Source organism: Taurulus bubalis, assembly GCF_910589615.1.
Source record: "Taurulus bubalis genome assembly, chromosome: 13".
Lineage (NCBI taxonomy): Eukaryota > Metazoa > Chordata > Actinopteri > Perciformes > Cottidae > Taurulus > Taurulus bubalis.
In genome coordinates, this window is record NC_136601.1 from 1625286 (window position 1) to 1638540 (window position 13255).

General features: G+C 42.9%; 1 protein-coding gene across 1 annotated transcript in view; it reads right to left on the bottom strand.

The window, feature by feature from the left end:
• Positions 1-13255, bottom strand: part of LOC306745612 (alpha-1,3-mannosyl-glycoprotein 4-beta-N-acetylglucosaminyltransferase B) — a gene marked incomplete at its 5' end in the record, with an annotated part of 62315 nt that overhangs the window by 10219 nt on the left and 38841 nt on the right. The window contains 6 exons of the mRNA XM_079228439.1: positions 226-333; positions 541-671; positions 4220-4334; positions 5104-5179; positions 10915-11028; positions 12307-12353. Of these exons, the coding sequence (XP_079084565.1) occupies positions 226-333; positions 541-671; positions 4220-4334; positions 5104-5179; positions 10915-11028; positions 12307-12353 (591 nt within the window). The remainder of the gene's footprint in view (positions 1-225; positions 334-540; positions 672-4219; positions 4335-5103; positions 5180-10914; positions 11029-12306; positions 12354-13255) is intronic.

The following is a 13255-nucleotide window of genomic DNA, read 5'->3' on the forward strand; positions in this document are numbered from 1 at the left end:
GTTTGGCCTTTGGAAAAACATAAATGCTGGTTAGAGACGTTTGCACCTGTGAATTAGCTTACCCTCAAATTAAAATACCATTTTAAGACTCCAGTCTTGTTTGTATGTCGGGTAGTTAGTGATAGTTTAATTAAACAAGATGCACCGTGCATGGTTTATATTCACAGGTCTATTTTTAGATTCAATTTGTGAACACACACACACACACACACACACACACGTTACCTTGAGTTTCTGTATCTTTCCAGCCAGAGACGAGTGCGTGCCGACATGTTGGAAGAGCGACGGCTTGAAGCGAATCCTCAGGTTCGCTTTCTGCCGGTCGCAGTGTTTCTGAAGGAGAAACAAACAGACTTCTAGAGCGGCTCTGGGCTACAGGTGAGGCGTTCAGGTGAGGTGTACAGGTGATAGGGGAGAAGGTGAGGTGTTCAGGTGAAGTGTTCAGGTGAGGTGTAGAGGTGAGGGGTTCAGGTGAGAGGGGAGAAGGTGAGACGTTCAGGTGAGGCGTTCAGGTGAGATAGGAGAAGGTGTGCTGCTCACCGCGTCCTTCTCTGGGTTGCACACCTTGACCCACATGATGTGGTCCAGCAGCCAGTCGATGGGCTTGTCTTTGTAGAACATCAACATGAACTCCACGATGAGCGACAGGTCCAGAGACTTGAACATCTTTCCTGTCGGCGAAGAAAAGGGTTTAGCTCACCGCCCTCCACTCTTAATTTGTTCATATTTTGAAACAATATTTTTTACTTAAAAAAATTTATATATATTTTGTTATATATATTTTTTATTTTTTATATTTGTAATTTTTTAATTTATTAAATTTGTATTTTTTTGTATTTTGTATTTAAAAATAAAAATAATTTGTAATGTTTTTTTATTTTTATTTTTTTTAAATATATATATATATATTTTATTGAATTATTGTAAATGTTATTATTATTATTAATAATTAAATATTAATCAAGAATTTTCTCATAGACTTATATACAACCAGGAGTCGCCCCCTGGTGGTCAGGAGAGAGAATGCAGCTTTAACACATGAAGCATAGACTTCTATACAATCAGAGGAGTTAAAAGGCCAACATGGAGCTCAGCGCCCCCTTCAGGTCCACCTTGATGCGTCTGGACATTTCAGTCCCCGAACGCCACGGAATAAAAATGAACTCCTGCAAATGCCGAGCTGAGATTGGAGCCGTCGTCCTGCAGCGCTCTCCTCCCGCCTGATGAGATGCGGTGAGTCGGCTTCAGCTGATGGATCTGTGGAAGCAGCCGCCTGGAGAGGTCTGGTGAGGTCAGGAACAGGAAACCAGGACCAGTGGGAGGACCGGGGGGTCGGGGGTTTGATGCTCAGAGACGACCGAAACCTGGATGTGTGAAACCAGAGCTCCTGCTGCTCCATCGCCTCTTTGAATCACTCCGTGAATACAAAGTACTTCTGCTCAAGTACTCTACATACCTGAGGTACTTGTACTTCATTTGAGTGTTTCTACTTTCTACAATACATTCCTCTGACAGCAGTTTTACACATAAAACATAGGAATTAGTCCAGACCACTAATCAATTAGTTTATTGACAGAAAAATTATGTAAAACTACATCGTTGGTTGTAGTAATTTTTCATGTAAAAACATTCGATGGTTCCAGATTTAATAATGTGAGAATTCTCTGTTTTTACTTTTAATAATTGCAATAATGTATATTTTTAGTAGACAAATGATTTTCTGAATATTTTTTGTATATTTTTCACATACTTTTTCCATATAATTTAGTAATAATTAGCAGATACTTTTACATGCATTGGTAATAACTTACATATTTTGTGATGGTTGTGTTCTATTTTTACATGTTTTTCACGTATTTTACTCATAAGTTCCGACAATTTCACATATTTAGTTTCCTCCAATTTTTTCGCGGATTTTTCTTCAAATGTTTAAATATTCTTCATAATTTCTGGACATAAAAAACTATATTTTTCAGACATCTTTTCATATGTATTAATAATAATGGAGGTTTGGACTAAACAAACTAATTGCGACGCCATTTCCCACAAAGCAAAGAATAAATTGAATGATGGAGAAAGTAATCAGAGTATTGTAACCTTGTGTATTAGTACATTGTGTGTATTAGTACTTATACTGCAGTAATACCTCCTCCTCTCTCTCCATCATCAGATTCAGAGAAAGAGACGAGGAGCGTGATGGAAAGCAGGAAAGCGTGAAAACAAGACGAGGCAGAAGATGGAGTCGCATCGAGCTGCAGCTCCTTGAGCTCGCTATCGATTGGCCGAGAGGGATAATGACTCTGATGAAGACTGCGGGCTGATGAAGAGTTCTAAGTTGATTCAGTGTGAAAATGAAGTTTCATCAGAGAGAGAAGAAGAGGAGGAGGAGGAGGAGAGACAGAGGTCTGGCGCCTCTCGTCTGCCGAGTGGAGAGAGAAAGAGACGAGGGAGGAGAAGGTGTGTGAGCGTCTGTTTCTCCATCTCTGTGAGGACAATCAGACCTTCTGAGGCTCACATTAGGACTTTTGATGGTGACGATGATGGAGGAGCCTTCATCTTCGTGTCAAGTCTCGAAACAGCAACTAAACCTCGTTTTTGTTTAGTATTCATTTTATTGAGGGTTTTGAGCTCCTTTGTGTTTTCTTTTCTTCGAACATCTTGGGAGAGATATGTTTTGTATTAGTGTGGATGGATTATGTTTTCTGTACCCGATGATCCATGAAATCAATCAATCAATAAATAAATACATCAATACATTAATCAGTCACTTCAGCAAACGTCTGCAGTGAGAGCCAAGAATTCTTCAGTTCATAAAAAATATTCTGCATTCTTTTAAAATGTGAATCAACTTTGTGAATCATTTTTAAATCAGATTTTTTTATAATTTAATTATATTAATTATATATAATTATAATAATTATTGTTATGTTTTAATCATCATTATTACCATTATTATAATAATTATTGTTATTGTGTTTTTATCATCATTGCCATACTTATTATTGTTACTCTTGTTATTGTGATATTGAGCGTCCTGCAGCACAGTTTCTCTCTCCATAAAGAACAAAGAGTGTGATGAAGGGCGAGCGACGGGCACTCACTGAATACCCACAATGCAACAGTTTCATCAGCCTCGCACACACCAGGAGAATCCCATCTGAGGCTTTATTGTTTTAATGATGTCCCCAAACTGAAATTCAGAGCTTATTTTCCAACAATACAAATGTTCTGCTTTGCACACGTTGGTCACAATTATTTAATAATCCAATTAAATCTAAAATGTTTCGGTTCAGCCTCCAAAATAAATCAGCTAGCGTCCCCGCGGCTTTCAGCAGAGAATATAACTAATAATGACTTTATTGATTCAAGTCAAATCAATAATTCACACTTAAAATGTTTAACTGGATGCCTCAAGCAGAGCGACGAGTCAGAGAGTCAAAGAGAGAGTCAAAAAGTCAGATTCAAAGAGTCAGAGAGAGTCAAAAAGTCAGAGTCAAAGAGTCAGAAAGTTAAAGAGTCAGAGAGTGAGAGAGAGTCAGAGAGACAGAGAGTCAAACAGTCAGAGAGTCAAAGAGTCAGAGAGTTAAAGAGTCAGAGAGAGAGTCAGAGAGACAGAGAGTCAAACAGTCAGAGAGTCAAAGAGTCAGAGAGTTAAAAAGTCAGAGAGTGAGAGAGTCAGAGAGACAGAGAGTCAAACAGTCAGAGAGTCAAACAGTCAGAGAGTCAAAGAGACAGAGAGTGAGAGAGTCAAAAAGTCAGAGAGTCAAAGAGTCAGAGAGAGAGACAGAGGGAGAGTCAGAGAGAGTCAAACAGTCAGAGAGTCAAAGAGACAGAGAGTGAGAGAGTCAAAAAGTCAGAATCAGAGAGAGAGACAGAGAGTCAAAGAGAGAGTCAGAGAGTTAGTGAGTCAGAGAGAGTCAGAGAGAGAGAGTCAGAGAGCTAGTGAGTCAGAGAGAGTCAGAGAGTTAGTGAGCCAGAGAGAGTCAGAGAGAGAGAGACAGAAAGTCAAAGAGAGAGTCAGAGAGTTAGTGAGTCAGTGAGTCAGAGAGTCTTACAAACTGAATCTTTAATGCTCATGTTTCACCTCATCGCTGCAACACAACACGCTTATGTTTTATAATAAAATGTGGATAATAAGACTGAAGCAGTTGATGAGAGCTGAAATAATACTAATATTGGCAATATTAATACTATTAATAATAGTAATAATAAGACTCACCGATGAAGCCGAGCTGAGAGAACTCGAGGATCATCCATTCCTCCGACGGCTGCTGCAGCGCAAAGTTCTTCATGGTGGTGAAGAAGTTGGGACGAGCGACGATGTCGTCCTCCAACTGGGGGGGGGGGGGGCGGGGGGCGGGGGGGGGGGGGGGGGAGAGAGTATTGATCCAGTGGGATTCAGTAATCAGCCAGAAGTTGTAAAAAACGTCGTTATCGTCAAACTTTGAACGCATCACGACTGCTTCCGGCAGAATAATCAAGAATTTGATTTAAATTATATTTAATATAATAACTGTTTGTTGCAGCTCACAATATGATAAAAAGCCTCTGCTTCTGCCGTTTCATATTCTTGTTTCATATGATGAAACATTTCTCTCTTTATTAACCTTCAACAAGTGAAGTTCAGCACCTGATCGAGTATTTTCAGACTCGCAGATCGTTTGTTTTCCTTCCTTTAGATGTCGGACGGCTTCTTCTCCCTCGTTTCATCTTTAAAGGGAACAAAGACTCGACGCCCCCATTAACGTCCCCGTCAGTCTACCCACAATGCAACGGTTTCATCAGCCTCACACCTCCAGCGGCGTTACATCAGAGTCTGTTTCTCCATTAAGTCGAGAACATTAACGTTAAAAATAGTCACACTATCGTTGGGTATATTTCACCCGATTTAATGTACCTGAAAAAATATACTTCTCATCAAAATATACTAAAATACAACAATGCAAGGCAAGTAGAAGTACTCTTCTTTTACTTTACCATATAGAACTTCTCATAAAACAATAAACCTTTAATTAATTTAACATTTAATATATATTTCTTTATTATTGAGGTTTTGTTTCTTAACAATACTCATCATTCAGATTGTGGCGGTTTCCTTCCTACCTGGACGTAGTAAGTTCCTTTAGACTGAGCGTACATCATCAGGTAACAGTAGTCCAGGTTCTGCTTCGTCCTCCACCTGAGGAAGAGGAGGAGGAGGAAGAGGAGTTACTCCACTGTGTCTTTAAATAGCTAATATTTAAATAAATAAAAATAACAGATATCACCATGAAACGACACCAGTTCATTACTGACATTAATACAAGCAGTTAAATAAATGTCTTCTCTCCACGAGTCTGATAAACAACGTTTTATGGAAGAAAAAAACAGTAAAAACGTGTTAATGCTCTAAATGTGTCGTAGAAAACCTTAAAATGTAGAAACAGACAAATGTCTGGAGACAAAAAGAAGCACAACTGGAAGGAAAATGGGAAATAATTGAGATTCTACTCGACTGTAAACAGCTGAGTCAACAGGACCGACGGGAAGACGAGAACAATAAGAATGAAATTGGTGGTAACGGGATTAACGAGCACCGTGAGTCACACGAGTGAAGAAGAGCCAGACGAAGGGGAGACAAACCCTGATGACCAGCAGCTCTTTTCATAATTTGCATCATTTCAAAGCGTCTCTATTTACCTGCAGAACCGGACGGAGGAAACACCTGCAGACACGCTGAACATATTGAATAATGATCCTGCTGCTTCTCAAAGGCACCGAGATCAAACACCCAGAAGGTCTGGAGGATTTAAGCTTTAACGCCGCGAGTTGGATGGAAGAAGTACTCAAGAATACGACATATTTCAAAGACAAAGCTTCATGTGTTAAAGCTGCATTCTCTCTCCTGACCACCAGGGGGCGACTCCTCTGGTTGTATAGAAGTCTTCATGTGTTAAAGCTGCATTCTCTCTCCTGACCACCAGGGGGCGACTCCTCTGGTTGTATAGAAGTCTATGCTTCATGTGTTAAAGCTGCATTCTCTGTACTGACCACCAGGGGGCGACTCCTCTAGTTGTATAGAAGTCTATGCATCATGTGTTAAAGCTGCATTCTCTGTACTGACCACCAGGGGGCGACTCCTCTGGTTGTATAGAAGTCTTCATGTGTTAAAGCTGCATTCTCTGTACTGACCACCAGGGGGCGACTCCTCTGGTTGTATAGAAGTCTCCATGTGTTAAAGCTGCATTCTCTCTACTGACCACCAGGGGGCGACTCCTCTGGTTGTATAGAAGTATATGCTTCATGTGTTAAAGCTGCATTCTCTCTCCTGACCACCAGGGGGTGACTCCTCTGGTTGTATATAAGTTTATGCTTCATGTGTTAAAGCTGCATTCTCTCTCCTGACCACCAGGGGGCAACTCCTCTGGTTGTATAGAAGTATATGCTTCATGTGTTAAAGCTGCATTCTCTCTCCTGACCACCAGGGGGCAACTCCTCTGATTGTATAGAAGTCTATGCTTCATGTGTTAAAGCTGCATTCTCTCTCCTGACCACCAGGGGGTGACTCCTCTGGTTGTATAGAAGTATATGCTTCATGTGTTAGTATAAACTATATAATTGATATCGTCTCCATTCTTGAGAACAAAATAAACATCATCAGACGAAGAGGAAGATCTGAAGTAGATTCATTTTGTTTTAAAGGATTTAAAACATAAACAGACTAATAAACCATTTATTATTTTTTCTAGTCGTATTCACACGAGGAGACTTAATTTATTTATTCATTTATGACTTAATTTATTTATGACTTCTCTCTGACTTTAAAGCTAAATTAAGCCGCAGCTCGTTGCTGACGCTTGACCTCTGAACTGAGTCAGAAGCTTCTTTGTGGAGGTTTATGATCATGTGATGACCTCATGGTCTGACTCCTCCAGCCTGCAGACATGACCCCCTCTTCCTCCTCTTCCTCCTCTTTATTGTTCCATAAATAAGCCCCTCCCCTCAGACGTTTATCCAGTTTAAGGGTTTTTCAGCGGCTCTTTTATAATCCCGCTGAGGTCTAAAAACAATCCTGTTTCATAGGGAACCAGTGAAGTGAACAGAACCGTGTTCCTCCCACAGCCACACGGTTCTGTTCACTTCACTGTTGTTGTTGTTGTTGTTCACACAACAACAACAACAACAACAGTGTGTTTAAAAATAAAGAGGAACGTTTTCTCAGCTGGAGCCTTCAGTTCCTCCTTCAGACGGATGTTCCACCTTCAACAGTCAAGGTTCTCAAGCTTCAACAGAACGGTTCACTTCACGTCAGGTGATCACATGTTCTACACACGTTCTAGACACGTTCTACACATGTTCTAGACATGTTCTGCACACGTTCTACACGCGTTCTACACATGTTCTAGACATGTTCTACACACGTTCTAGACACGTTCTACACATGTTCTAGACACGTTCTGCACACGTTCTAGACACGTTCTAGACATGTTCTAGACACGTTCTACACATGTTCTAGACACGTTCTACACACGTTCTAGACACGTTCTACACATGTTCTAGACACGTTCTACACATGTTCTGGACACGTTCTACACATGTTCTAGACACGTTCTACACACGTTCTAGACACGTTCTACACATGTTCTAGACACGTTCTACACATGTTCTGGACACGTTCTACACATGTTCTAGACACGTTCTAGACATGTTCTGGACACGTTCTACACATGTTCTAGACACGTTCTAGACATGTTCTGGACACGTTCTACACATGTTCTAGACACGTTCTACACATGTTCTACACACGTTCTAGACACGTTCTACACATGTTCTACACACGTTCTACACACGTTCTAGACACGTTCTAGACATGTTCTAGACACGTTCTACACGCGTTCTACACGCGTTCTACACACGTTCTACACGCGTTCTACACACGTTCTGCATATGTTCTAGACACGTTCTACACACGTTCTGCACGCGTTCTACACGCGTTCTGCACGCGTTCTACACGCGTTCTACACACGTTCTACACGCGTTCTGCACACGTTCTAGACATGTTCTAGACACGTTCTACACACGTTCTACACGCGTTCTGCACACGTTCTACACATGTTCTAGACATGTTCTAGACACGTTCTAGACACATTCTACACACGTTCTACACGCGTTCTACACACGTTCTACATACGTTCTACACACGTTCTGCACGCGTTCTACACACGTTCTACACACGTTCTACACATGTTCTAGACACGTTCTACATACGTTCTACACGCGTTCTGCACACGTTCTACACATGTTCTAGACACGTTCTACATACGTTCTACACGCGTTCTACACACGTTCTACATACGTTCTACACACGTTCTACACGCGTTCTGCACACGTTCTACACATGTTCTAGACACGTTCTAAACAAGTTCTAGACACGTTCTGCACACGTTCTACACATGTTCTAGACACGTTCTACACATGTTTTAGACAATGTTGGTGATTTTTTTGTTGCACAATAAATAATACGGACCTTGATCCTTCCTTACATAAAGTGATGGATAAAAGCTGTGACTCTTCCTCCATGTTGGATTCTTCGTCCCCTAAAAGGTCGCGTGTTTAATCGTGGGGTCTTCATCCTCCTCTCATTACCTTTCTGTGTCCTTCCTCGTCCCCTCCGCCCCTCCTTGTCTTCCGCCTCTGCTCACCTCCTCCCCTCCTTGTGTCTCCTAGTCCTTCCTCCTCTCCTCACCTCCTCCCCTCCTTGTGTCTCCTTGTCCTTCCTCCTCTCCTCACCTCCTCCCCTCCTTGTGTCTCCTTGTCCTTCCTCCTCTCCTCACCTCCTCCCCTCCCTGTGTCTCCTTGTCCTTCCTCTCCTCCTCACCTCCTCCCCTCCTTGTGTCTCCTTGTCCTTCCTCCTCTCCTCACCTCCTCCCGTCCCTGTCTCCTTGTCCTTCCTCTCCTCCTTGTGTCTCCTTGTCCTTCCTCCTCTCCTCACCTCACCTCCTCCCCTCCTTGTGTCTCCTTGTCCTTCCTCCTCTCCTCACCTCCTCCCCTCTCGTTACCACAGATAACAGGGCAACAGTGCGTTAACTAAGATGATGTCACCTCGATCTCAATCTGCATGACCATTGAGGAGACAAGGAGGAGCAAGCCAATTTAAGTGTGTGTGTGTGTGTGTGTGTGCGCGTGTGTGTGTGTGTGTGTGTGTGTGTGTGTGTGTGTGTGTGTGTGTGTGTGTGTGTGTGTGTGTAGTTAGCTCGCTCAGTATGGTTCAGAGCCTCATGAATTAGCCATGACAGGCTGACAGACGCCTGGGGAGCTGTTTAACACGCACACACACACACACGCACACGCACACACACACACACACACACCATTACCTAACTCTCTCTGATTACTGGAGCTGATAAATCACACACACATATGCAGGTAAAACAGTCAGTGTGTGTGTGTGTGTGTTTGTGTGGGTGTGTGTGTGTGTGTGCGTGCGTGTGTGTGTGTGTGTGTGTGTGTGTGTGTGTGTGTGTGTGTGTGTGTGTGTGTGTGTGAGTGAGACAGCTTTAATTATGATAAACTGCAGGTGTTTAAAGTTAGAGTCAGTTAATCAGGTTAAAGTAAAACTTATAAACTGACTTTGAGAGTCTTGTTTTATTCTGGCCTCGAGGTCTGCAAAGACTTTAGGGTCCCCAGAGGCCTCCAAAAAACGCAAGGTCCCCAAAGGCCGGAGTTTCCCAAAGGCCCCGAGGTCTCCAAAGACCACAAAGACCCTGAGGTCTCCAAAGACCAAGTTCTCCAAAGGCCCCGAGGTCCCTAAAGACCACAAAGACCCGAGGTCTCCAAAGACCACAAAGACCCCGAGGTCTCCAAAGACCACAAAGACCCGAGGTCTCCAAAGACCACAAAGACCCCGAGGTCTCCAAAGACCACAAAGACCCCGAGGTCCCTAAAGACCACAAAGACCCCGAGGTCCCTAAAGACCACAAAGGCCCAAGGTCTCCAAAGACCACAAAGACGCCAAGGTCCCTAAAGACCACAAAGACCCCGAGGTTGCTAAAGACCACTAAGACCCGAGGTCCCTAAAGACAACAAAGACCCAGAGGTCCCTAAAGACCACAAAGACCCTGAGGTCCCTAAAGACAACAAAGACCCTGAGGTCCCTAAAGACCACAAAGGCCCCGAGGTCCCAAAAGACAACAAAGACCCTGAAGTCCCTAAAGACCACAAAGACCCGTGGTCCCTAAAGACAACAAAGACCCAGAGGTCCCTAAAGACCACAAAGACCCCGAGGTCCCTAAAGACAACAAAGACCCTGAGGTCCCTAAAGACCACAAAGACCCGGAGGTCCCTAAAGACCTCAAAGATCCCGAGGTCTCCAAAGACCACAAAGACCCTGAGGTCCCTACAGACCACAAAGACCCTGAGGTCTCCAAAGACCAAGTTCTCCAAAGGTCCTGAGGTCCCTAATGACCACAAAGACCCCGAGGTCTCCAAAGACCACAAAGGCCTCGAGGTCTCCAAAGACCACAAAGGCCCGAGGTCTCCAAAGACCACAAAGACCCAGAGGTCCCTAAAGACAACAAAGACCCCGAGGTCCCTAAGACGACAAAGACCCTGAGGTCCCTAAAGACAACAAAGACCCTGAGGTCCCTAAAGACCACAAAGACCATGAGGTCCCTAAAGACCACAAAGACCATGAGGTCCCTAAAGACCACAAAGACCCTGAGGTCCTTAAAGACCACAAAGACCATGAGGTCCCTAAAGACCACAAAGACCCTGAGGTCTCCAAAGACCAAGTTCTCCAAAGACCCGAGGTCTGCACAGTCTCCACTAAAGGGAGACCCTAATTCTCTGATGAAGACCATGAGGAGGAACCAAGAGAACAATCATTAAAAAGGTACACACACACACACACACACACACACACACACACACACACACCTGACTCTCTCCTTGGGGTCTCCGAAGGACTCCCGCAGTCGAGAGAAGTCGGGGTAGAAGTGGACGGACGGGGAGACGACCTCCAGGAGACCGGACTGGATCTCTGCTGGAAAACTGAGACACGGAGAGGAAGTTACTCATTATTATCTTTTATTTATTAAACTAACTCATAAAATGTGACACAAAGAGCCTGATGACAGGACAATACAGGAAATGAAACTGAGAAAACACAGAGAAGGAAACAAGAGGACAAAGGGAAGAGGAGGTAGGAAATACAAAGGATGAGAAGAGGTAAGAAAAGAAGGAGGTAGGGACTAAAAATGAGAATGAGAGAGAAGGAAAGAGGAGGACAAAAGGAAGAGGTAGGAAATAGAAAGGAGGATGAGAGAGAAGGACACAAGAGGACATAGCAAGGAGGAGGTAGGAAACAAAAAGGAAGATGAGAGATAAGGACACAGGAGGACATAGCAAGGAGGAGGTAGGAAATATAAAGGAAGATGAGAGATAAGGACACAGGAGGACATAGGGAGGAGGAGGTAGGGAATAGAAAAGAGGATGAGAGAGAAGGACACAAGAGGAGATAGGAAAGAGGAGGAAGGGAATAAAAAGGAGGATAAGAGAGAAGGACACAAGAGGGCATAGCAAGGAGGATGTAGGAAATAAAGAGGAGGATGAGAGATAAGGACACAGGAGGACATAGGGAGGAGGAGGTAGGGAATAGAAAGGAGGATGAGAGAGAAGGACACAAGAGGAGATAGGAAAGAGGAGGTAGGAAATAAAAAGGAGGATGAGAGAGAAGGAAAGAAGGACATAGGAGAAGGAGGTAGGGACTAAAAATGAAGATGTTACAGAACTAAAAAATGACATGATTAGGAGGTAGGAAAGACAGGATGAAGAAGTTAAAATGAAGGATGAAATCAGGATAGAGGAAAGGAAACGAGGATGTAGGGAGGAAGAAGAGACTGTTAATATAAGGAAACACGGAAAAGGAAGGAAGAAAGAGGGAAGGATAAAGGAGGCGGAGAAGGAAAAAAAATCACACTTGATCTTCGTAAAAATGTTTCTACAAAGAGGTTCATGCTAATGAAACGGTGTGTGTGTGTGACTGTGTGTGTGTGTGTGTGTGTGTGTGTGTGTGTGTGTGTGTGTGTGTGAGTATGTTAACGTGTGTGTGTGTGTGTGATAAATTTATCATGCTCTAACATGCTGCACTTTGACTGCATGCCATGAACATTGGCACACACAGCTGTTCACGCACAGCAGCGATCAAAGGCTGCCGCGTACGAGCCGACATCAAACACAACACACACACACACACACACACACACACACAGAGGGATGGAGAGTCTGTTGCCGTAGAAACGGCATCCCATCATGCAGGTGGTGACTTACAGGCGCTTCAGGTTGTCTGCTACACTGCTGGCGTACTGCTGGTCGGCCTGAAGACACAAAGCACACAAAGAAAACTGTTTTCAGATTCTTCACCGTGAACACACACACGGGGGTTTTGGTCTGGTGGCCACGCTCGGTACTGCAGGTCATGTGACGCGCAGTCAGCACTTTTCAAGAGTGAACTTCACCTCCTTCCTCAGCGTATTGTACGATATCTAACAACGAAGTTCCTCATTCCTCGTGCGTTTTCATAATAAAGTAAATTTACTCTTGTTAAACGCAAAGTCTTTTCAAAATAAAGGTCTTCACAGGAAACAACTCAGTTATATGTAGGCAACAAAACTACATCGTGAGGTTCAGGAAAGATAATTAAATACTTAGGTTCGGAAAAATGTTGTAAAATATTTAGTTAAGTTTCAAAAAAGGTCGTGAAGTATTTAGTTAGATTTGGGAAAATATTGTAAAGTAGTTGAGGAAAAGATCGTGAAATAGTTAGTTAGGTTGAGGAAAAGATCGTGAAATACTTAGGTTAAGGAAAAGATCGTGAAATAGTTAGTTAGGTTGAGGAAAAGATCGTGAAATAGTTAGTTAGGTTGAGGAAAAGATCGTGAAATACTTAGGTTAAGGAAAAGATCGTGAAATAGTTAGTTAGGTTAAGGAAAAGATCGTGAAATAGTTAGTTAGGTTGAGGAAAAGATCGTGAAATAGTTAGTTAGGTTGAGGAAAAGATCGTGAAATACTTAGGTTAAGGAAAAGATCGTGAAATAGTTAGTTAGGTTGAGGAAAAGATCGTGAAATAGTTAGTTAGGTTGAGGAAAAGATCGTGAAATAGTTGAGGAAAAGATCGTGAAATAGTTAGTTAGGTTTAAGAAAATATCATGAAATAGTTAGTTAGGTTTAAGAAAATATCGTGAAATAGTTAGTAAGGTTGAGGAAAAGATCGTGAAAT